The 25,395-nt window shown below is 47.4% G+C and overlaps 1 protein-coding gene across 10 annotated transcripts in view; it reads left to right on the forward strand.

Annotated features, from left to right (window-relative positions):
- The window catches only part of MYH14 (myosin heavy chain 14), a 91,524-nt gene that overhangs the window by 56,031 nt on the left and 10,098 nt on the right, over positions 1-25,395 (forward strand). For all 10 annotated transcript variants that reach the window (XM_033129563.1, XM_033129564.1, XM_033129570.1 and 7 more), the window contains 15 exons: positions 1,051-1,188; positions 2,895-3,018; positions 3,600-3,771; positions 5,420-5,632; positions 6,192-6,336; positions 6,974-7,180; positions 9,228-9,332; positions 9,425-9,577; positions 10,808-11,056; positions 16,708-16,920; positions 18,916-19,128; positions 19,940-20,101; positions 21,824-21,952; positions 22,552-22,640; positions 22,726-22,849. In XM_033129563.1, coding sequence (XP_032985454.1) covers positions 1,051-1,188; positions 2,895-3,018; positions 3,600-3,771; positions 5,420-5,632; positions 6,192-6,336; positions 6,974-7,180; positions 9,228-9,332; positions 9,425-9,577; positions 10,808-11,056; positions 16,708-16,920; positions 18,916-19,128; positions 19,940-20,101; positions 21,824-21,952; positions 22,552-22,640; positions 22,726-22,849 — 2,436 coding nt within the window. The remainder of the gene's footprint in view (positions 1-1,050; positions 1,189-2,894; positions 3,019-3,599; positions 3,772-5,419; positions 5,633-6,191; positions 6,337-6,973; positions 7,181-9,227; positions 9,333-9,424; positions 9,578-10,807; positions 11,057-16,707; positions 16,921-18,915; positions 19,129-19,939; positions 20,102-21,823; positions 21,953-22,551; positions 22,641-22,725; positions 22,850-25,395) is intronic.

Below are 25,395 nucleotides of genomic sequence, written 5' to 3' on the forward strand. Positions count from 1 at the left end.
GGAACTCCAGCATGCATGAACTTCAGGCATGGCTGGATCCAGGTGCTGAAGTGATATCCTCTGGTCTCTGCCGCTATCCTTCTTCTGGCTCCATCTGCCTCTGAGCTGCTTCATTCACAGGCCAGCTGCCCCCTCCCCACCATGGCTGCCCCTCAAAATCCAGTGTGTACTTCACACTTGTGGCACATCTCAACTCAGATGCTAAATTGTCTTTGGCAGTACTTCATCTGCATTTATGTTTCATAGCGTCTTCAGCTGAAAAAGTACATTTACATACCCAAGTTATTCCAAACATACTTAAAAGTATTCCAGTGATTGTCTGTTTTTAAATTTAAAATAAAAAAATTAAATGGAAAATGCAGTTGCTCAGTCACCCTGACCACATGTCAGGAGCTCAGGTGTGCTTTAATCACCTCCTCTTTACCCCGTTGGTGAGGGAGGATTGCTGCCCTTCGGTCCTGGCGATGGCCTAACACACCACACCCAACTCTGGACAAATGAGCTAGACAGCAGTTTATTAGTCACAAAAACTCACAGCCTGAGGGAGGCAGACACCACACCACAGAGAGCCACACAGCGGTGCCCTCAGGAAAGAGCGTGAACAAGCTGTGGCTGTGGGAGGCAGCTTTGTAGCAACAAGAGGGTGAGGTGACCCCTGGTTCCTGCAGGAAGGTGTGATCGGTTTGTTTGCTTAAATTCTGAGGGCTGGCAGGCAACTGACGTCCACTACACAGGTGTAAGCAGGCACTGTGCCTGGTCCCTTGGCTAGGGGACCTTATCCATGGGAGCAGAGTGGGTCGGAAGGCTTGTGGTTAGGCCATTTTAGGTTCTTCCAATTTTACCAGATGTCAAGGCATACACTAGGCACTCAATAAATGCTTGTTGAGCTAATGAATTAAACAAGAAGACGAGAAAGGGTTTGATCCTTCCCAGCCTCACCCAAAGTGTGGGTCTGTCTGAGTCAGAAGCCCCGGGAGTCTGTACACTGTCTCCTGTACCCCAGCTCCCAGCCCCTGGGTCCTCACCACCCACCCCGCTTCCCGACTCCAGGAGCTGGAGACCCACCTCGAGGCTGAGGAGGGGGCTCGGCAGAAGCTGCAACTGGAGAAGGTGACGACAGAGGCAAAGCTGAAGAAATTTGAGGAAGATCTGCTGCTCTTGGAAGATCAGAATGCGAAGCTGAGCAAGGTCGGTGACGGCCTGTGAGCCCCCAAGGGCAGAGGAGTGGGCGCATTGGTGGGTGTGTGGGTCCCTCTCTGCATCTGCCCCCAGCGATCTCCACCTCTGGGCTCTTTGTCACTCTCAGTTTTAGCTGTGTTTGTTTCCCTTGAACCCTTTCTCTCCCCTTGCCTCCCTTTGTCACACTGTCACTCAAGCAGGCATTTATTGAGCAACTACTGTGTGGCATTACTTATTGCTGTATCACCAGACACCCCAAAGCCATGTGCTGCTGACCGATCGTTCTGTGGGTCAGCAGCACAGGTCCTCCTCTGTCCTGCCCGTGGCTCTCTCTGGCAGTCACCATCGCACGGTGGTGGGGGCTGGATGTCTGCTGTCTCGTTGCTCCTCCATGTGGCCTCTCTCCCCACAGGAGAGCCTGGATTTCTGGCATGGCAGCTCAGGGCTCCGAGAAAGGGAAGAGAAGTATTCAGGCCTCTTAAAGGCTTAAGCCTAGAACTGACACAGTGTCACTTCCACTGAATTCTGTAGATCAGATTTTGGCAAATATTTTCTTTAAAAGGCCAGATAGCAAATAAATATTTGTGGACCACTCGATTTCTGTAACAACCACTCAGTTCTGCCATTGTAGCATGAGAGCAGCCACAGACTGTACATAACCGAATGGGCATGGCTGTGTCCCAATAAAACTTTATTTATACAGACAGGCAGTGGGCCAGATTTGGCCTGCAAGCTATGGATTGCAGACCACTGAGCTTAAAGCAGTCAGAGCTCCAAGGGGTGGGGAATTAGACTCCATCCCTGGATGGGGACCCAGCGTAGAATCTGCCACCATCTTTAACCTGCCACAGCTAAGTGTGGGCTAGGCGCAGGCGATGTGGTATTGAACTAGCTAGAGAACCATTCATGCCCTCACAGGTGGGAGAAAGGGTTACCACAGGAAGTAGACATAATCACATTTTGTGACTTAATTATAAACTGTGTCAGAAAAGAACAGAAAATTGTGGAGAGGGTGGCCTGATCTGTTCCAGGGGTGGGCAAGGTGAACTTAGGCTTCCCGGAGGATCAGTGCCCTGAGTTGAGAGTTCAAGAATACACAGGAGTTTTCTGGAACATTCCTATGGTACAATACCTATTCTATTCTACTCTGTTCTATTTCCTTTGTTTTGAGGGTCATGCCGACCCACATGGGATTTCCAAAACTGCTCATGGTGTGAAAAGTACTGCTCCAAGCCGGTGCTTCTCAAACTCCCATGTGCTCGGGAATCATATGCGGAGCTTGTTAAGACGCAGAATCTGACGCAGCTCTAACAAGCTTCTGTTTGATTTGATGCTGCTTGTCCATGAACCATAGTTTGGGCAGTAGCAAGGGTCCAGACCGCACACACGAATGCAGAAGATGTCCAAGAATGTTGGCTGCAGTGTTGTTTGGGAGAGCAAATGATTAGAATCACTCTCAGGGTCCCTCTGTGGGAAGGTGGTCAATGAATGGGGTGCACTCCCAGTAATTGGAGTCTACACGGCAGTTGACAGATGTGCTGGTGAGTTGGGGTGGGTGTATAGACCCTAGAGAATGGGAAGGCATGGAGGCCTTGGGAGCAGGAGGGTCAGGGAAGGATGGAGATGAGCAGAAAGGCAAATGAGAATGAGACCAAAGACGAGGGTCGGGTGGGGGTGCTGCTCCTGATGGCCCCCCCTTCTCTCACCACCCTCAGGAACGGAGGCTACTGGAGGAGCGTCTGGCCGAGTTCTCATCCCAGGCCGCCGAGGAGGAGGAAAAGGTCAAGAGCCTCAATAAGCTCCGATTGAAATACGAGGCCACGATTGTAGACATGGAGGGTGAGCGCCCGCCCCCAGTAGGGAGCCATGGGGAGGCATCTTCTCGGGGAGCCTCCAGTGCCACAGGGCCTCAGTGGTCATATCTGCTAAATGGGGGCAGGAGAGAAGGCTTGGGACAGAGTGGGTGTCCTCCCAGCTCTTGCGTAGTTTCTGTCTCTCTCAATCCCATCTTATTGCTCTCTCTTTGGTGTCTTGGGTCTCCTCTCTCTCTCTCTCTCTCTCTCTCTGACTGCCCCACTCACTTTTTCAGGCACTTTTTCTGTCTCTCTGTCCCTTACTATAGACTCAGAATCAGAAGCAGAATGGAGTGATTGCAGGAGGAGGCTGGGGAGACGGGGAGGAGAGGACAGGGCAGAGACAGTCAGCGAGCAGGAGCAGGGGCTCTCATTGGAGGCGAGGAGGAGAGGACGGTGTCTGGGGGACACGGGTGCTCCCCAAGGTGGGGAAGCTGGAATGAGAGGAGGCATAGATGGAGATGCTGAGCCTGGCACCCTGCCTGTGCTGGGGCTGTGGGTCTCCGTGGGAGCTGCCAGGCCTGTGGGTGTGGAGCCCTCGCACATGGCCCCCTCGCCCCCCTCCAGACCGCCTACGGAAGGAGGAGAAGGGCCGCCAGGAGCTGGAGAAGCTGAAACGGCGCCTGGACGGGGAGAGCTCGGAGCTGCAGGAGCAGATGGTGGAGCAGCAGCAGCGGGTGGAGGAGCTGCGGGCCCAGCTGGGCCGCAAGGAGGAGGAGCTGCAGGCTGCGATGGCCAGGTGCAGGGCGGGGCTTGGTGGGGTATGCAGCATGGGGTATGTGCAGGGCTATGTGGCCTGCCAGTGTGGGGGCACGCCAGCGAGACCCTCCTGGGTGCCAAGCCCAGCCGAGCCCCTCACCACCCACACATGTGCCACACACCCCTTCTGAGCCTCAGTGTCCCCTTGTGTAAAATGGCCCTAGCGAGAGGTCTCAGCCCACCTGGTTAAGGGAAAAGTGAAACAAAGCCCTGGTGTCTAGTAACTTGCATAGTTCCGGGTGCAGAATTGGGGCAAGAAAATGTGATTTCCCCCCCCTTTCCCCCACCCCCGCCCCGCTCAGCCTCCCAACACCACATAGGCTGTGATTTGATAAGTGGTCTGGCCAGCTGAGGAATCATGATCGTTATAATCACAGCCGTTCACAGTTACTGTGCCAGACACGCTGCTGGGTGTTTCAGATGCTTTTTACCCATTGTGCTTCATGCTCTTGATTATAGAAAAAATGTGCCTCTTAGAATCTTTGCTACATGGTGTGTGTGTGTGTGTGTGTGTGTGTGTGTGTGTGTGTGTGTAAGAACCCTCGAGTTCAAATCCTGGCTCCTTCCCTTTCTGGCTACGTGACCTCACCCAACTGATATCACCTCTCTAGCCTCAGCTTCTTCATCTGTAAAATGGGGTGACTTTAGAAGTCACTCCTAGGATTAGTGTGGGGATTAAATAAGAGAGTCCTCATAAAATGCTTGGCGCACCCTAAGCCCTAGGTAAAGGCTGGGTGTGTCTGTTACTACTTGTTATTATTTTATTTATCTGTTCTTGTTATTTTTTTTTACATTGAGATGAAATTCATAGAACATAAGATTAATCATTTTAAAGTGTACAATTCAGTGGCATTTGGTACAGTCACAATGTTGTGCAACTACCACCTCCATCTAGTTCCAGAACGTTTTCATCCCCCCAGAAGGAAGCCGGGTCCCCATTAAGCAGTCACTGCATTTCTCCTTCCCCCCAGCCCCTAGCATCACCAGTCTGCTTTCTGTCCACACAGGACCTAACTATTCTTGATATTTCATGTAAAAGGAATCATACAGCATGTAGCCTTTTACAGTCATTATTTTTATTGCCATCCTCACGGCAGCCCTGTGAAGTGGGGTGTTATGTCCTCTCACAGACCTGCTTTTCAGAGAGGTTGTCACTTGCCAGGGCAGGTGACCCAGCAGGGGCTACAAACCCTGGTCTGCGCAGCTCCCTGAGGACTTAATCCCCAGTCAGTCCAGCTTCTCTTTGCATGAGGCCATGTCCCGTAGGGGTGATAAGGCGGGACTCTGAGGTCAGCTCTGCCACTCACTGACCGTGTGGCCAGAGCAAGTACTTTCCTCGCTCTGTACCTAATTTTCCTCATTTGGAGCATTAAGTGAGATGATAAAGTCAAGGGTTTGCACGTGGCAGGAGCTTAAGAAGTGTCCCTGTGATTACTGTTAGTGTCATTCCCACTTTGCAGCTAAGAAAACAGGCTCTGAGTACTGGAGGCACATACCCAGGGGCAGCGCTGGAGTTTGAAACTGGGTCTGGCCCCCTCAGAGTCCACGTCTGGCCTGTCCACCCCCAGAAGTCGTCCCTGCCCCCTGCCTGCCTATGTACCAACTCCATGGTCGTTGTCCACCCCCAGGGTGGAGGAGGAGGGCGGAGCCCGGGCCCAGCTGCTCAAGTCCCTGCGGGAGGCACAAGCAGGGCTGTCGGAGGCCCAGGAGGACCTGGAGGCCGAGCGTGTGGCCAGGGCCAAGGCGGAGAAGCAGCGCCGGGACCTGAGCGAGGAGCTGGAGGCGCTGCGGGGCGAGCTGGAGGACACTCTGGACTCCACCAACGCGCAGCAGGAGCTCCGGTGAGGCCAGACTGCCCGGCAGCTGGCACAGCCCGGGCATATGCAGGGTGGGTGGAGGAGGAGAAGGACTTGGGTGCGAGCTCTCCATCTGCACAGAGGTTTAGTCACTCAGTTGTTTATTGAGCACCAGCTCTGGGTATGGCCCAGGCCAGCTGGGGACAGAGATGAGTCAGACCCAGGCATTGCCCCCAGAAACTCCTGGTCTAGAGGAGGCAGATCTGGACAAAAAACAGACCCAATCCAGAACACAGCATTCTTTCATGGAGTAACGTAACATGGTAAGAGAAGACCCCTACACCACATCTATGAGAGAATCCAGGAAGGCGTCCTTGGGAAGGGGCCTTTTGAATAGGGTTTTGAAAGATGAGCAGGAGTTTAGCCTCAAAGCCACACTCCTCACACAGCATCGCCGTCCAGATCCCTTGGGGGAATATAGAGTGAGGTCCCCATCCTTGGAGAGAAAAAATAAGCCAGCACAACAGCTGTAAGAGGGCTCCCCCAAAGCCCCTACCTTCCTCTGTTCTGGAATTTTATTTCCTGCCCCCCTCCTCCAACAAAGGTCCAAGAGGGAACAGGAGGTGACAGAGTTGAAGAAGGCTCTGGAGGAAGAGACGCGCGTTCATGAGGCGGCAGTGCAGGAGCTGAGGCAGCGCCACGGCCAAGCGCTGGGAGAGCTGGCGGAGCAGCTGGAGCAGGCCCGGAGGGTGGGTCGGGGCAGGAGTGGGGGTTTGGGGGGCCATGGCGGCGGGGCAGGATGCTGGGTTGGAGGAGGTACCTCTGGCTGGTTCTAGGCCAGCCCACCTGTCTGGGGTTCTTTCCTCGCGTGTTCATGTCCTCATTCCACCTTTCACTCAGCATGTTCAGTGCATACTATGTTCCAGGGATGATACTGGGGACCCAGCAGGCCACACAACCACCCATGCTCCCTTCCCTGTGGGGCTCATGTTTTAATGGGAGAGGCAGAGAGTAAACAATATAATACACATTCATAATAGATATTGGGTAGTAATGCTATGGGAAAACGGTCAGGAAAGGGGGATCAGAGTGCTAAGTGGGGGGTTTGTGATTTTAACTGGAGGCCATGGAGGATTCTGTGAAAAGGTGACATCTGAGTGAAAAACTGAGGGAGGTGAGGAGTGAACCATCTTGGCGTCAGGGCGAGGTGTATTCCAGACAGAAGGAACAGAGTACAAAGGCCCTGAGGCAGTAAAGTACCTGAGTATTTAAGGAATGGTGAGGAATTCCAGGGGGAATAGACAGTGCAAAAGCCCTGAGACAGGAGTGTGCCAGGCCTAGTTGGTGGAGGGAATCATAAATCTTTGTTTGTCTCTCCCCTGCCAGGGCAAAAGTGTATGGGAGAAGACCCGGTTGGCTCTGGAGACAGAGGTGTCTGAGCTACGGGTGGAGCTGAGTAACCTGCAGACGACGCGTCAGGAGGGTGAGCAGCGGAGGCGCCGCCTGGAGTCACAGCTGCAGGAGGTGCAGGGCCGGGCTGGTGATGGGGAGCGGGCACGAGCAGAGGTTGCCGAGAAGCTGCAGCGAGCCCAGGTGAGTGGGGTGGCCAGGGCAGTAGTGATCTCTGCTGCGTGACCTTGGGTGAGGTACCTGTCTTCTCTGGGTTTCTGTTTGGTCCACATCAACCCCATTGCCCCTCCCAACTTATCCAGTATAATCAGGCATGAATAGCTAGTACTGCGTTTCCCCGAAAATAAGACCTAGCCGGACAATCAGCTCTAATGCAAAAATTAATATAAGATCCGGTCTTATATAATATAAGATTATGTTACATAAGACCGGGTCTTATATTATAAGACCGGGTCATATTAATTTTTGCTCCAAAAGACGCATTAGAGCTGATTGTCTGGCTAGGTCTTATTTTCGAGCAAACATGGTGTTTGGTGAGCGGTTATTATGTATGAAAAGCATCCTATATATTTCACTAAATCTTCCTGACTCTCTCCTTTAAGGAAAGTGCTAAGATTGTTCCCGCTTTACACATGAGGAAACTGAGGCCCAGGGAGGTGAAGTTGATTATTTAAGGTCACTGAGAGCCAAAACCCAAACCCAGGCCTGCCTGACCCTGTAGCTCTTAACCCTGCGACAGCCCTCACCCTCCATTCTTTTCTCTTTTGGCCTTCAATGATCTATGGTCTGATTAGAAACGCCTGGTGTGAATGCCTGGACAATATCATTCTGTGACTATTAGGAGAACAGTGGGTTTTTTAATTTAATTGTATTATGTCTTAATGAAATGACTAATATCTGTTCATTATTGAGAATACAAACAAGCAAAAAAGAATGGAGGGAAGAATGACTTTTAATTCTCCAACCCCTTCCAGGGGAAAACACCATTACAATTTTTAATTTACCCAGGGTAAATGTTAGGCTCCTGTAGCAAATAGACCCAGAATTAATCAGCTTAAATAAAAGACACCTACCTGCCTTTCCCTCTCAAGAAACAGACTTAAGTAGTCGAGGCTGGTCAGACACTTTGTTCCATGAGGTCACTCAAGACCCAGATTTCTTCATCTTGTTGCTGCGCAACTTCATTTTCAGAGTGCAATCCGGATTATAGGCACATCTGTGCCTCAGTTTAGCAAGGGACAGAATTTGCATATATCACTTTGCTTGCAATCCATTGGCCATAACATAATCACATGACTACAGCTAGCTGCAAGGGAGGATAGGAAATGTAGTTTCTAGCTGGCAGCCATGGTCTAGTAAATAGCCTGTCACAGTGGGACCAGGGGAGCATGGATTTGGGGGAATAGCTAAGGTCTGCCCCAAATGGAACCATGCTATGTAGTGGTCACTGGAGTAAGTAAGCACTTTACATATTACAAAAACAAAAGTGACACCAAAAGTAGAGTTTGGTGGCCGATAGCAGGAGCTCTAGACAGCACTATCCAGTAGAAGTTTCTTTAGCGTTGTGAAAGTTCTGTTGTAGTACTATCTACTTGGCTAGTGAGCACTCGAAATGTGACAAGTACAATTGAGGAACTGGATTTTTACTTTGTTTGATTTTAGTTTAAATTTAAATAGCCACAATGTGGGGGCTACCATAGTGGACAGCACAGCTCTAGAGCCATTCTACCTGGGCTCAAATCTCGTGTCGTCCATCACGTGTAGCTTTGATCTTAGGCACATTTCCTTATGTCTCCGTGCCTCAGCTTTCCTTTATGTAAACTGGGAATAATAACTACCTCATAAGGATGGTGGGTGAATCTAGTGAACCGATAGTTGTAAAGTGCTTAGAATATTTCCTAGGCACATTTTGTTTACCCATTCATCAGCTGATGGACATTTGAGTGTTTCTCCTTTTCTGCTGACGTGAATCTTGCTGCTAGGAACACTCCTGTACACGTTTTTTGCATACACATGTATTTCTCTTCTCTTGGGTATATACCCAGGAGCAGAATTGCTAGGCAATGTGGTAACTCTATGTTTAACCATTTGAGGTCCTGCCAGACTGTTTTCCATAGCAGCTGCACCATTTTACATTCCCACCAGCCACGTGTGGTAGAGATGGGAGGTAGAGGAACCGATAGGGTCTGCTGGGTGGAAGCCGCCATTAGAAGGTACCCCTTCCCCCCAGGCTGAACTTGAGAACATGTCTGGGGCACTGAGCGAGGCCGAGTCCAGAGCCATCAGGCTGAGCAAAGAGCTGAGCAGCACGGAGGCCCAGCTGCACGACAGCCAGGTAACTGCAGCCCACGTCAGCACCAAGCCCCCATCGCCGCACCTTCCACCCCTCTGCCCACGCCTAACATGCATTCTCCCCTCTATCTACAGGAGCTGCTGCAGGAGGAGACCAGGGCAAAGTTGGCCTTAGGGTCCCGGGTGCGAGCCTTGGAGGCTGAGGTGGCAGGGCTACGGGAGCAGCTGGAGGAGGAGGCAGCCGCCAGGGAGCGGGCAGGGCGTGAGCTGCAGACGGCCCAGGTCCAGGTGAGAAGTCCTGGAGGGAGATCTCAAGGGGACACTTAATCCCCCAACCTGCTCCTCCCAGGTTTCCCGGCTCAAGGATGACCCCATTGCCCAACTAGTCATAGGCCAGATTCCTGGGTACCAGTCTCACCTCTGACTCTCCCTCAGCCCCCAGGGCCTGTCAGTGCAGAGCCCCGTCCCTCCTGCCCCCACCTCCCTGTTTCATTGCCTACTTTCCATCCACACAGTCCCAGCCCTGCTCAGGCCTCATCCTCTGCCACCTGGACCTTCATCTCAGCTGCCCTGCCTCCAGTCTCTCTCCTTCCAGCTCACCCTCCATGTGGTCTTTCTACCCCTAATGGTGACCCTGCCCTTCTCTTGCTCACAGCCCTTGCATGGCTCCCCAGCATCCTCTGGACAGACTCCATGCCTCTTACCCAAGTGTCAGAGGCCCTGTATTCTCTGGTCCTTCCTTTGTCTTTAGCTGTGTTCATCTCTCACCTCTTTTTCCCCACTCCATTGGGAAATACTTTTCATTCTTCAGGACTTAGCATCAGCCTCTCCTGCTGTGGGACATCCCTGACCACCCCTTAGGAGCTCCCACAGCACTTCTTTCTCCCCTGTCCCCACTCTAATCACCCTGGACTGGAACACTCTCTGCCCATGAGTTCCCACATACACACCAAATGGGGAGCCTCCTTTAAAGTGGAACCCTATCAGAGTTAGATCTGGTCCCCAACATAGGCAAACATAGAACCTGATGTGTGGGAGGCCTTGAAAAGTACCTGTTGAGTGAGTGAGTGTTGAATGCATGCCTGCAAATATCTTCTTCAACTGGCAAACTCCTACACATACTGTAAGATCCATCGCAAATGCCTCCTCCTCTAGGAAGTCTCCCTTGAATGTTCTAAACAGATTCTGAACCTCTTCTCTGAACTCCCATGACGCCCACACCTTAGCCTCCATCACCCTGGCTGTGACACTCAGTCTTCCCCATCAGACTGAAGGTTCTCCAGGGCAGAGCCCAAGTCTGAATCGTCTTCTGGGTCCCGGTGAGAATAATTTTGATCTCCTGGAGGAGCTGGGGTTCATAGAACTCACAACCTCAATCCTACTCCAAAGGAGAGAAGCCCCGTGGAGTGAGTCATTTCCCTCTTTAGGCCTCAGTCACATCTGAGAAAAGGGTGCTGTCAACTCACACCTTGGTCACAGACATGACTGCCACCCACCCCCTGTCTTCCCCCCCCCCAGCTCTCAGAGTGGCGGCGGCGCCAGGAGGAGGAGGCAGGGGCACTGGAGGCAGGGGAAGAAGCACGGCGCCGGGCAGCCCGCGAGGCTGAGGCCCTGACCCAGCGCCTGACAGAAAAAACGGAGATTGTGGAGCGGCTGGAGAGGGGCCGCCGGCGGCTGCAACAGGAGCTAGACGATGCCACCATGGACCTGGAGCAGCAGCGGCAGCTTGTGAGCACGCTGGAGAAGAAGCAGCGCAAGTTCGACCAGGTGGGTCACCTTGGGTTACCCCGATGGGACATCAGGAGGCTAATCCTTACTTCCCACAGTCATTGTGAACCATCAGTAATGTGTGATGTTACAGCTCCACTATGAACTTGCGGGGGACCTTAGGGCGAGATGTTTCTTCCCTCTGAGTATAAAATAAGATGCTCATCCATCCTGGCTTATGACTCTTGTCCCAGAATAAGTATAACCCCATTTTACTCCCAAACGTGTCCTGAAGGTTCACCAGAGGATACTGACGAGGATTAAATGAAATAACACGTCTCACTTCTCCTGCTGCCTCACTGTGTGCCTCAGGCAATCCGCTTTTCCCATTTCAGCCTCAGTGTGCCCATCTAAGAAATGGGGATAATATTAAACAGCTGGCAATCAAAGGATGAAATATTAGGTTGGTGCAAAAGTATTGCAGTTTAAAAGGTTAAAAATAATTGCAAAAACCGCAATTACTTTTGCACAAACCTAATAAAAATCACAGAACCCCAGAACATTAAGATCAGGCAACCCTGAGGTTCGAATCCCAGCTTAGCCCCTTTCTGGCTGTGTGGCTTGGGAAAATTGCTCAACCCTCTCTGTGCCTCGTTTTCCTCATCTAGAAAATGGAGGCATCATTATTTGCTTTCACTTTTGAAAGATGTTTTCACTGGGTATAGAATTCTAGGTCAACAACGGTTTTATTCTTTCAGCTCTTGGAACAGATCATTCCATTATCTCTGGCCTCCGTTGTTTCAGATGAAAAGTTAGCAGTCATTGAAATCATTGTGTCCCTGTGAGTCATGTAATGTGTTTTTCTAGCTGGTTTAATTTTTTTTATCTTTAGTTTTTAGCAGTTTGACTATAATATATGCAGCTGTAGGGGTTTGTATGTATCCTGCTTTGGGATTGCCAAACTTCCTACAGCTGTGGGTTGGTGTTTTTGATCAGACATAGAAATTTTCAGCCATTATTTCTTCAAATATTTTTCTTCTTTATTTTCTCTCTTTCCCCTTCTTCTTGGACTCCAAATACATTTATGTTTGACTGCTTAATGCTGTCCCATAGATCATTGAGACTCATAGATTTTTTTTTTACTTGTCAATTACAGTTGACATTCAATATTATTTTATATTAGTTTCAGGTGTACAGCATAGTGGTTAGACATTTATATAATTTATGAAGTGATCCCCCCTATAAGCCTAGTACCCATCTGCAACCATACATAGTTATTACAATATTAATGATTGTATTCCCTATGCTATACTTTACGTCCCTGTCACTATTTTGTAGTTACCAATTTATACTTCTTAATACTTTCACCTTTTTACCCAGTCCCCCAATCATCTCCCTCTGCCAACCATCAGTTCTCTGTATCTATGAGTCTGTTTCTGTTTTGTTTGTTCATTTATTTTGTTCTTTAGATTCCACATATAAGTGAAATCATATGGTATTTGTCTTTCTCTATCTGACTTATTTCACTTAGCTTAGTACCCATTAGGTCCATTCATGTTGTCACAAATGGTAAGAATTCATTCTTTTTTATGGTCGAATAATATTTCATTGTACGTATATACCACATCTTCTTTATCCAGTTGTCTATTGATGGGCACTTAGGTTGCTTCCATATCTTGGCTATTATAAGTAATGCTACAGTAACATAGCAGAGCATATGTCTTTTTGAATTATTGTTTTGGGTTTCTTCAGATAAATACCCAGAAGTGGAATAACTGGGTCATAAGGTACTTTTGCTTTTAATTTTTTGAGGAATCTCCATACTGTTTTCCATAGGGCTGCGTCAATTTGCAATCCCACCAACAATGACGAAGGTTCCCTTTTCTCCACATCATTGCCAACACTCATTGTTGATTTATTGATGGTAGCCATTCTGAAAGGTGTGAGGTGGTATCTTATTGTGGCTTTAATTTGTATTTCTCTGATGATTGATCACATTCAGCATCTTTTCATATGTCTGTTGGCCATCTGTATGTCCTCTTTGGAGAAATATCTATTCCGATCCTCTGCCAATTTTTAATTGGATTGGGTTTTTTTGTGAGTATGCATGTTAAGTTGTATGAGTTCTTTATAAATTTTGGATATTAACCCCCTATCGGCGGTATCATTAGAGAATATCTTTTCCCAATCAATAGGTTGTCTTTGCATTTTGTTGATGGTTTCCTTTGCTGAACAAAAACTTTTTAGTTTGATGTAGTCCCATTTGTTTATTTTTTCTTTTTATTTCCTTTGCCCGAGGAGCTATATCAGAAAAAAATGTTACTAAGAGCAATGTCAGAGAGTTTAATGCCTATGTTTTCTTCTAGGAATTTTATGGTTTCAGGGTCTTACATTTAAGTCTTTAATCTGTTTTGAGTTTATTCTTGTATATGGTGTGAGAAGGTGGACTAATTTCATTTTTTTGCATGCGTCTATCCAGTTTTCCCAGCACCACTTATTGAATTGACTATCTTTACCCCTATTGTATATTCTTGCCTCCTTTGTCATAGATTAACTGACCATATAGGTGTGGGTTTATTTCTGTGCTCTGTATTCTGTTCCATTGATCTATGTGTCTGTGTTTACGCCAGTACCATGCTATTTTGATTACTGTGGCCTTGTAGTATAGTTTGATATCAGGTAGCATGATACTTCCAACTTTGTTCTTCTTTCTCAAGGTTACATTGGCTATTCAAGGTCTTTTGTGGTTCCATATAAATTTTAAAATTATTTGTTATAGTTCTGTGAAAAATGCCATTGACATTTTGGTATGGATTGCATTAAATCTATTGATTGCTTTGGGTAGTATGGACATTTTAATGATGTAATTCTTCCTACCCATGATACATGTTTCCATTTATTTGTATCTACAATTTCTTTATTCAACATCTTATAATTTTCTGAGTATAAGTCTTTTACCTCCTTGGTTAAATTTATTCCTAGGTATTTTTTTGATGCAACTGTAAATGGAATTGTTTTCTTAATTTCTCTTTCTGCTAGTATGTTATTGGTGTATAAAAATGCAACTGATTTCTGAATATTAATTTTGTATCCTGCTACTTTACTGAACTCATTTATCAGTTCTAACAGGGTTTTTTTGGTGGACTCTTTAGGGTTCTCTATATACAGTATCATGTCATCTGCAAATAATGACATTTTTTATTTCTTCCTTTCCAATTTGGATGCCTTTTATTTCCTTTTCTTGTCTGATTGCTGTGACTAGGACTTCCTCATCATAGAGCTTAATTTTTTTTTTGTATTTCCTAGAATTTTATATGTTTTTTTATGTAAATCTCTTTTTATTGGCTTCTTTCACTCAGAATAATTATTTTGAGATACATCCATGTTTTTGCATGTATCAATAATCTATTCTGTTTTTTACTGTTCAGTATTATTCCTGTATAGGAAAACCACATTTTATATATCCATTAACCTATTGATGAACATTTGAGTTGTTTCTAGTTTTTGCCTATTATGAATAAAACCTTAGTGTTCTTAATAGGTTGTAGTGGTTTTAATTCACATATCCCTAATGAACTATGATGTTGAACATCTTCTCATGTGCGTATTTGCCATCCATACATCTTTGGTGAAGTGTCTGTTCAAATCTTTTGCCCTTTTCTTTAAAAAAAAAAATTTGAGTCATTTCTTTTCTTATTGAATTTTGAAAGTTCTTTCCATATTCTGAATACAATTTCTTTATCAGATCTATAGTTTTGAAAATATTTTCATTCAGTCCATGTCTTGTCTTTTCACTCTTTTAATATAGTTTTTCAAAGAGCAGAAGTTTTTAATTTTGATGAAGTCCAATTTATTAATTAGTTATTTTATAGGTTATGCTTTTGGTGTTGTGTAAGGTTTCCTCCTCTGTTTTTTCCTAGAAGTTTTCTAGTTTCAGGTTTTATATTGAAATCTATGATCCACTTTGAGTTAACTTTTTAGATGGTGCTCTCATGGCTCCAAGTTAATTTTTTATGTACAGCAGGTCCTCAAATAATGTCATTTCGTTCAGTTGTTTCATTATAATGTTGATGAGATGGTGTAGGAACTTAATTCTTGTTTATATCAATTAGCCTATGATAAAATTGGTTTTGTTACATGTCATTTTGCTTAAAGTCACCTGTCAATAACATTAAGTGAGACTTATTTACAGGGATATTAATTGTTCAAACACTATTTGTTGAAAAGACTCCACTGACCTGCTTTTGCATACATATTGAAAATTAGGTAATGTAAGTTCTCCAATTTTTTCCTCCTTTTTCCTAGGTTGTTTTGCTTCTTCTAGTTCCTTTGCATTTTCATATGTATTTTAGAATCAATTTGTCAATTTCTGCATCAAAAAAATCCTTCTGATTTTGGATTGCATTGAATCTGTAGATCAATTTGGGAAGAATTGACATTTTTTTTTTCTTTCTTTTTTTTTAATTTATTGGGGTGACAATTGTTAGTAAAATTACATAGATTTCAGGTGTGCAATTCTGTATTACATCATCTATAAATCCCATTGTGTGTTCACCACCCAGAGTCAGTTCTCCTTCCATCACCATATATTTGATCCCCCTTACCCTCCTCTCCCACCCCCCAAGAATTGACATCTTAATGATAGTGAGTTTTATGGCCCCGGAACATGGTATATATGTCCATTTATTTAGATCTTCTGTAATTTATCTCAGGAATGTTTTGTAGTTTTTAGTGTACATCTTTACATCTTTGTCAGATTTATTTCTAAGCATTTCATATTTTTGATGCTATTTTAAATGCTATTGTTTTTATTTCAACATCTGACTGCTAGGATATAGAAGTGCAATCAATTTTTTTATATTAATCTTGAATCCTACAATCTAGCTAAACTCACTTATTAGTACTAGTAGGTTTTTATATAGATCCCATTGGGTTTTCTCCCAGTTCCTCTGGGACTCTTGACACATGTATGTTTAACTGCCTGATGCTGTCTCATGGGTTATTAAAGCTTTGTTACATGTTTTACAATGTTTTTTTTTTCTTTCTTTGCTCTACTTAGATCATTTGTATGGATCTGTTTTCAATTTTACTGACTCTTCTTGTCCAATCTGCTCTCAGTTTCATCCAATAACTTTTTTATTTCAGATGTCATATTTTCCAGTTCTGACATTTCTATTTGGTTCTGTATTACAGTTTCAAATCCCTCCTGGAATAACCCTGTCTCTTCACCCATTGTATCCATCTTGTTTTGAAACTTACTTCTCATAGTCCTGGTATGATAATATCTTGGTCTTCTGTGGACCTGTTTTCATAGATTGATTTTTCTCTTGACTGAGTGCTGCTCTCTTCCTTTTTTTGCATGTCTTGTGAGTTTTATTGTTTTCAATTACTGTATCTTAAAAAATACAGTCAAGGTTGAAGTACATTTTAAAAATATAGGTATATGTTATTTTCTACCACTACCTCAAGAAGAAGAAACACCTTGCCTCTGTTGGGTATCTAGAGTGAGAGACTGATCAGTTTTGATCCATTCAAAAATTAAGCTGGTTTGGGACATGGTTGCGACTTTAATCCCTCTACCTCCCTCTTGTGTCTGCCTCTGTCTGTCTGTCTGTCTCTGTTCTTGGCTTGGCTGCTCCCTCTTCCCCACTCCCTTGTACACTCCTTTCAGCTAATCTATTTCCCCCACCCCATCTCCTTCCACCCGGAAGCTCCTGGCCGAGGAAAAGGCAGTCGTGCTGCGGGCAGTGGAGGAGCGTGAGCGGGTCGAGGCAGAGGGCCGGGAGCGTGAGGCTCGGGCCCTGGCGCTGACACGGGCACTGGAGGAGGAACAGGAAGCACGTGAGGAGCTGGAGCGGCAGAACCGGGCCCTGCGGGCAGAGCTGGAGGAACTGCTGAGCAGCAAAGATGACGTTGGCAAGAGCGTGAGTGAAGCCCCCACTCTCCGAGACACCCGTGTGACAACTGCCTGCACACTTGGTGCTGGGAGAGAGACATACACACATGTGTGTTGCTGTCTCACACAGAGCACGAAGAGAACTAGCTATCCAAGTCACGTGTTCATGCACAAGCACAGAACAGGAGCAGGGCTGCTAACCAAATACGGGTTCACATACACCGAGTGTGAGAAAAATCTTCCATCAGACACACATGTTCATACACAGAACATGAAAGCTGCTCACAAAACAGACATGTTCACATGCATGTTTATGGAATGTAAGAAGCATCTTCTGTTAAACACACATGTTCACATGTACACATAGAGCATAAGAATCACTCATCACATGTGTGTCTGCATACTCAGAGAGAGAGAGAACATGAAGAGAATTTACCACAACACACAGGCTGAGAACCACTCCCCAAAGATGAGTATGTGCACGCACACATACATGCCACACACACACCACATTCATACACACATACCACACAATTACAAACATACACACACACACACACACACACACACACACACACACACAAGGTGAGGAGACCCCACCTTGCCACCCCCAACCCCATCAGGCCTCTGTCTCCCCCCCAGGGCCTGGGAGGGTTACCCCAGGCCTGTTCCCAGGCCTGCCCACCCAGCCAGTGTCCCAGCCTTCGGAAAGGTCCACTACACCCTCCACTGCACCCTACCTTTATTCACTTAATAAACGCATGTGCGGGGCACCAGCCAGGACCGGCCCAGGGACACGAGTCACCCTGACTAACGACGGGAGGCGTTGACAGAATACGTGTTTAGCTGCGTCCTTGGACAGACGCACTGCCAACATCCTTCCTGATTGTTAGACGGTGCACTCCTGTGGGCGTGACAGATGACGGCTTTATTTTCTTCACACACTTTGGTATTGATCCCCTGGAGCATTTAGCCAGACCTGAAGAGAACCCCTAACCTCATGACGTACCCTTGGCCTGCACCCCCAGGCATACTGGAGCCAAAATCCAACTCATACTGAAACTACTAAGGCCTTTTCTTTGGGAAAACTGTCAAGTTATTTATAGTGACTCCAAAGGCCTTTGTGGGAAATGGTATGTTGATGGGAGAAAGTTTGATTCCTGCAAGTAAACAAAATTGAGTGGCAGGTGCCAGATAGTAAAGGAGACCAAGTGGCCCCTTCCAAGGGCTAAAAGTAGACACTTATGAGTGACCAGCATTTCCGTGAGTGTCATCGGCCGTGGTCATACGCAGACATAGTCCCTGTGGAGCTCACAGTCCAATGTGGGGGACTGTTCAGCACATGTTAAATGACCCTTGTGACTAAGGCTGAGTCGAAGAGGGCTCAGTGCCTAGAGCACGGGTAACAGGGAGGCCCTGACAGGTCAAGAAACGCTTCTCGGAGAAGGTGATAATTAAGGAGAGGTGCGAGGGGGGTCTCTGAGAATTCATAAGCCCAGATTTCCTTTCACAGGGCATTTGGGGTTTTAATTTACACCTCCCTGAAAGGTCTGGGAAACTCCCAGGCTGAGAAAAAAGTAGAAGGGCATAGTGGGTTGGTGATATCTTGGGGAGTCTGGCAGAAACCAACACTGACAGCTCTGAAGTTGCATGTCTTCAACCCCTTTCCACACTGGATTCCCAAAGATGAAGTCCCAGGGAAGTGAACTCACAATCCAAAATCACAAAACTCCTAAGGACATTATTCACCACGAGTGAGAGTCAGCTGATCTAACAAACACTTGAATTAGATTTTCAAGAGCTTCAGCTATAGAATTGTCATGCGTAGGTTATTAATAAAGTATGTTTTAGGATGATTCAGAATGAGACATAGTAAGTAGGTGCCCAGGAAGTTTCAAATAAGTGAATGAATGAACGAACTAGGATGGGCACATAGACTTGGGGTCCCCTCACTCTACCCTAGGATAGATCTAGGACCCTGGCCTCCCCTCAGTGTCCAGTGCTCACTCTCCCTCCCCACCAGGTACATGAGCTGGAACGAGCCCGCCGGGTGGCAGAACAGGCAGCCAGTGACCTTCGAACACAGATGACAGAACTGGAGGATGAGCTGACAGCAGCCGAGGACACCAAGCTGCGCCTGGAAGTGACTGTGCAGGCTCTCAAGACGCAGCACGAGCGTGACCTACAGGGCCGAGACGAGGCTGGTGAGGAGAGACGGAGGCAGTTGGCCAAGCAGGTACCAGCAGGCCAAGCGGGAGGCTGCAGGGTCCCCATCCAGCTGGCTGTGCCCTGGGGCTTACGGGCAGCAAAAGGGGCTTGAAGTCTCACCCACCCACCTGCTCCCCAGTGTTTCTACCCAAGTGCTGTCTGCTAGTCCACCAGCCCCCTGTTCCCCAACCCATTCTCCACCTAACCCATAAACCTCCACACAGATCCAACATTCCCCACTGACATACCCAGACACTCTCCATCCACCAAACCATTCATCCACCCACCGCTCAACCACCAACAAACACTTCTACACAACGAACTGTGAGTCCAGTTTCTCCATCCACGTAACCTACCAAGCAACCACCTCTCCGCATCCCAACCACTCCCCAAACCCTAGCCCAGTGCACTCCCTAGCTACCCATGCACTCACTGACCAGCTGGTCCACACCCCCTTCCTCCACAACCTCATTCATTGACTCTTTCACCCGCCTTCTCGTGTATCATCGTGCTCTCCTTCTATGCACCGTTCATTCATTACGGATTCAGTCCTGTGGTCTGCTGAGGGTGAGGCCCTCTACTACGTGATTGCTGAGCACGGGGAGGAGCAGGGTCAGCTCTGAGTATACAGAGACCCTCTGGAACCCGCTGGAAATGGGTTGGAGGAGGGAGGTGGGAGTAGAGTGGAGGCTGGGGCACCGGAACGGAGAGGAGGATTTGGGGTGGAGAGGCAGGGGCAGGAGCTGGAGGTTGCACATCTATGTCACTGGCATGTAGAGGGAACCTGGGCCTCCTGTGCCCTGAGCCCGCCTCTCCCGGCCTCCTCCCACAACCTTCAGCTGCGGGATGCAGAGGTGGAGCGGGATGAGGAACGCAAGCAGCGTGCTCTGGCGGTAGCTGCCCGCAAGAAGCTGGAGGCCGAGCTGGAGGAGCTGAAGGCCCAGACCTCTGCCGCAGGGCAGGGCAAGGAAGAGGCGGTGAAGCAGCTTCGCAAGATGCAGGTGAGGGGCGGAGCTTAAACCGGATAGGGGGCGGGGCTGAAGCCCGGGGAGGAGCCCGCATCTCAGATCGAGGCCAGACATCAGCTTGGACCCCTCCCTCCACCTGAAGACCAGCACGTCCGGACTAGGAACCACCCTTATAAACATCCATGTCCCAACGGCTCACTTGGTTCTTTTATGTTTTTTATTGCCTTTATTTAAAATGCTTAATTTTTAAGTTCAATTCCCTCATTTTATTTAATTTTTGAAATAGAAATAGTTTAGGGGTTTTTTCCCCCTGGGGCTCTGGCCCAGTGACTAAGGGAAGCTGGAGGAGGAGCAGGTTCGAAGGGAAACGCTGAGCTCAGTGAAGCGGTGATGAGGGTGAGGAGACTGGTTGTGTAAAAATACGTATGTGTGTGTCCATATGTATGTTTTGATGATAATGATAGAGCAAGATAGGTCCATCGATTGTAAACTAATGTCCCACTCTGGTGGGGGTTGTGGGTGATAGGGGAGGCTATGCTGGGGGGGGGCAGGCGCTATATGGGAAACCTCTGTACCTTCTGGCCTCTATTGCTGTGAACCTAAAACGGCTCTGAAAAATCAAGTCTATTTTTTTTTTTTTTTGGTAAGTATAGAACCGGGCTGTCCGATACAGTGGGTTCCGGCACCGCGTGGCTTTTGGTATCTTATCAGGTGGTAGGTCCAAAATCCTAATTACATACTGGATTCTGAAGACTTAGTACAAAAAACTATAAATGATCTCAATATTTTTTATATTGATTATAAGTGGAAATAATTTTAGATAGATTAGGCTAAATAGAATATAGTGTTCAAACTAATGTCACCTGTTTCTTTTTACCTTTTTAATATGGCTACTAGAAAAGCATTTGTCCTCACAATATATTTCTCTTGGGCAGCGCTGGTATAGAAAGATCCCTCCCAGAAAGTAAAAATTGCCAACCATGTCATCCCTGAGAGAAAACCCTACCCTGAAAAGCTATTATTATTATTTAGCAAATAATACTAACAGCAGTCATGATAATTGTCCTACTGCTCTCAAGCCCCTGCTGTCCTCACTATGGCTATTAACAGTGACACACTGCTCCATTGTAAAGATACGGAGTGGGGTCTTTTAAATGGCGGTGGACATTTAGTTTGTGTTTTATTTTTCTTTATTTTAAGCACCACTGAGGAGAAAACCCTTATACTGGGATCTTTATACTCTCTCAGAAGTAGTGTGGCCTAGTAGCAAAGTGGCTAGAAGAGTAAACTGAGGCCCAATGGCCTGGGTTCACATCCTGGCTCTGCCACTTACCACCCTGGCCATGTTGCAAAACTCTGTGCCTCAGTTTCTCCATCTGTAAAGGGGGGTTGTAGGAAAATAGTATCCCCAACTGCAGTTGTGAGGATTTAAAGAGTCAGTATGTGTATATAACAGGCCTGGCCCAATGTAAGTTTGCTGCAGAGTCCAAATACTATACCCATTTTAGGCTTACTTGAATTTTAAGGTGTTTCTCTTTTAAAAAGGAAGCAGCTGAGACCCAGACGGGGGAGGGGCTGGCCCAAGGTCAGTTCAGTTAGGGGCGGGGCAGTCAGTTCTGCTGGGGGCTGGTGGGGAACCCAGGTCTGCAGGGCTCTGGGGGAGCCAAGAAGCCCCCGCAGTGCTTCTGCAAGGGTAGGGAGTTCCCCATGAGTCACGACCAGGCTGAGCCCGCCCACTCGCTCCATTCTGCCCAGGCCCAGATGAAGGAGCTGTGGCGGGAGGTGGAGGAGTCACGCAACTCCCGGGAGGAGATCTTCGCCCAGAACCGGGAGAGTGACAAGCGCCTTAAGGGACTGGAGGCGGAGGTGCTGCGGCTGCAGGAGGTGAAGCAGGATGGGTGTCTGCCTGGGATGGGAGGCTGGGAGTGTAGGAGGGCAATCACACTGGGCCAGGGGGCGTTAGGGAGCCCTGGGAGGGTTCTGAGCAAGAGAGGGGCAGGGTCTGCTTCGGGCCTTATGGAGGATGGACTGGAGTGGCGGAAACTGGAAGCAGGTAGGCTCGGGAGAGAGGACCAGTCCTGAGCCAGGGCTAGGGGGACACAGAGGAGGGAACAAGGCAGAGAGAGTGAAGGGGCAGGATGGGCAGGGCTGTGGGTAGTACAGGGGCAAGGGAGGCGAGGAGAGACCTGAGGGTCTGGCCTGGTGACTGGGGAAACCTGGAGGAGGAGCGGCTTGGGAGGAAATGCTTGCGCTCAGTGTAGAGGTGCTGAGCATGAGGAGCCTCGGGGCAGGGACTCCCGAGACGGGTTTAGGAAACATCTGCCTGTAGATCGAAGTTCATGCCAAGGTTACCCAGGGACTGGCATGTTCATCTGCAGTGAAAAGAAAACAATGGCCAAGAGACTTGAAGTGTGAGAGGCAAGGAGACCGATGCCCAGACGGCCTCCCATAGCCTCTACTGACCACCCCCTCTGTCCTTGCAGGAACTGGCTGCCTCAGACCGCGCCAGGCGGCAGGCCCAGCAGGAACGAGACGAGATGGCCGACGAAGTGGCCAACAGCAGCCTTAGCAAGTGAGTGGCACATGGTTATGTGGAGCAGGGCCTCCTCCTCCGGCCATCCTGCCCTCTCACGTCCCCGTGGTCGGGTTCTCCCTAGGACAGCCATTCTGGAGGAGAAGCGTCAGCTGGAGGGGCGCCTGGGGCAAATGGAAGAGGAGCTAGAGGAAGAGCAGAGTAATGCAGAACTGCTCAATGACCGCTACCGTAAGCTCCTACTGCAGGTGAGCACAATCCAGTCACCCCGTCAGCCCAGATCCCCACTGACCTGGGACCATAACCTTCAGTCCTCTTATTCAACAGACGTAGGAAAAGGGAATGTTTGAGTTGGGTTTTGCAGGATGAATAGGAGTTCTCACAGAAGGGAGGCACTTGCATTTCTGAGGTTTCTCAAGGGCTGAATCCAGAGATGAACTTATGTGGGGCCTCTGTCCTGCAGAATTTTGTAGGGAAACAGACATGACATGGAACTACACTGTCACATTATATATAAGGTGGCATGTGTGATAATAGAAGTATCCTGGGCCCGAGAGAGAGAGAGAGAGAGAGAGAGAGAGAATGAGAATTATCTGCAAAAGTCACAAGAAGGCATTTGGAATTTGGAAGAAAAGACGTTTGGCTGGGGTTTTAAAGCATAAGTAGGGGCTAGGCAGATGGAGACAAACATATTTTCATTTGTATATTTATTTATAAATATTTTCTGAGTATTCCAGAAGTCCAGATCCTATTGGGTGATTCTGGGGACCTGGAGATGGATCATTTCAGGTTTCTGCCCCTAAGGACATCCTAGTCTGATGGAGGAGATGGACTATCCCAATACATAGATACAAATGAAAATGGAAGAAGCGCAAGACACTATGAGAACTTAGATGGGACTACTGACCTAGCTTGGAGGCTGAGGGCTATTAGGGAAGACTTCCTGCTGGAGGTGGTTCCTTAAGAGGTCTTATAGGAAGTTCAGAGTTTGAAAGTTAAGAGTTTGCCAGGCAAACAACAGAGGTATGAGATTTCCAAAGAGAGACCTATGTTTCCATTATTTCATTAATTTTTAAAAAAAATTTTATTGGGGAATATTGGGGAACAGTGTGTTTTTCCAGGACCCATCAGCTGCAAGTCAAGCCATTGTTTTCACTCTAGTTGTAGAGTGTGCAGCTCACTGGCCCATGTGGGAATCGAACCGGTGACGTTGGTTTTATGAGCACTGCGCTCTAACCAACTGAGCCAACCAACTGCCCCTATTTCGTTAATTTTTAAAGACACATTTTGAGGCCTCTCCTGGGCCATGTCCCAATACTGCTGGGGACTCAAAGAGTAAGACCCCGGCTCAGCCCTTGTAGAGCCCATAGGCCAGTAAGAGAGGCAGTCATACTCCAGGATGATACAGCTCACACTCAGAGTGAAATCCCAATCACCTACAATACCCCACACTCTGGTCCTTGGCTAATTCAGACCTCATCTCTAACCCTTTTCCCTCTAATTCACTCTGCTCCGGCTACACCAGGCTCCTTACTATTCCTCGATGATGCCAAGTTTATTCCTACCTCAGGACCTTTGCACTTACTGTTCCCTCCTCCTAGAAAGCTCTTCTGCCAGACCATCACACGTCTACTCCCTCAAAACTTCCCTGACAACCCTATGTGAAACAGCCACCCTCCCTCCGAGGATTTCTCTTCATTCTCTCTGCTTTAATCTCTTTCATATCACTTACCACTGCCTGATATTATATTATATATTTACTTGTTTGTCTATTGTCCACCTCTCCAACAGAGTGTAAGCACCTTGAGAGTAGGACCTCTGTCTTAGTTTTGTTCACTGCTCTATCCTATACCTAAAACAGTACTGGGCGCTCATTGTAAATGAAATGAATAAGCCCATACATGTGCTAATGGAGGGAGCATAGGATACTACAACCACATAAAGAATGATGTGACTTAACCCAACCTGCGTCCTTGGCTATTGGTGAAAGGAGAACCTTTTTAAAAGTCAAGATAAAACGTAAAAAGGGATTTACAAGAAAATAGCAAATATTGAAGACAGGTTAAGAAGACCCAACATATGAAGACTAGGTGTCCCCAAAGAAGAAAACCAAAGCAAGGGAACAGAGCAAATAACCAAAAACCATACATAATGCAAGAAAACTTTCCTGAAACAAAAAAAGTTTGAAGCTACATATTAGAAGAGCACACTGTGTACTTAGGGACATTGACCCATTAAAAAACTGATACCAAGAGATTATAGTAAAACTATTGGACTTAAAAGGGGGTGAGGAGATCCATTAGCCATCCAGGGAAAAAATGAGCACGTGATATATAAGGAAAAGAAAATTACATTATCATCAGATTTTTGACAATATGACTTTATGTTGGAAGAAAATGGAGACATATTTAAGGTACTCAAAGAAAGCAAATGTGAGCCAATGATTTTGTACCAAGCAAGACTTACTTTCACGCGTAAAGGACACAAACAAGTTATCAGCATGGGGACTATCACTCGGGGACTATTCCCATGAGCTCTTCCTGAGGAATCTGCAAAACCAGTGGTTCTCAAAGTGTGGCCCCAAGACCAGTAGGATCAGCAAAACCTGCAAGCTTGTTGGAAATGCAAGTTCCTGGGCCCCAGCCAAGCCCAAGTAAAGGAGGAATGCTGGGGGTAGGGCCTGGCCATCTGTGTTTAAACAAGCCCTCCAGGTGGTTCTGAGACCTACTGCCCTAGAGACCCAGGTTCAAATGATCAGAATCACTAGAGAGACATCAGCGTGACAGAGTAATGC

Source organism: Rhinolophus ferrumequinum, chromosome 15 (assembly GCF_004115265.2).
Source record: "Rhinolophus ferrumequinum isolate MPI-CBG mRhiFer1 chromosome 15, mRhiFer1_v1.p, whole genome shotgun sequence".
Classification (NCBI taxonomy): Eukaryota; Metazoa; Chordata; class Mammalia; order Chiroptera; family Rhinolophidae; genus Rhinolophus; species Rhinolophus ferrumequinum.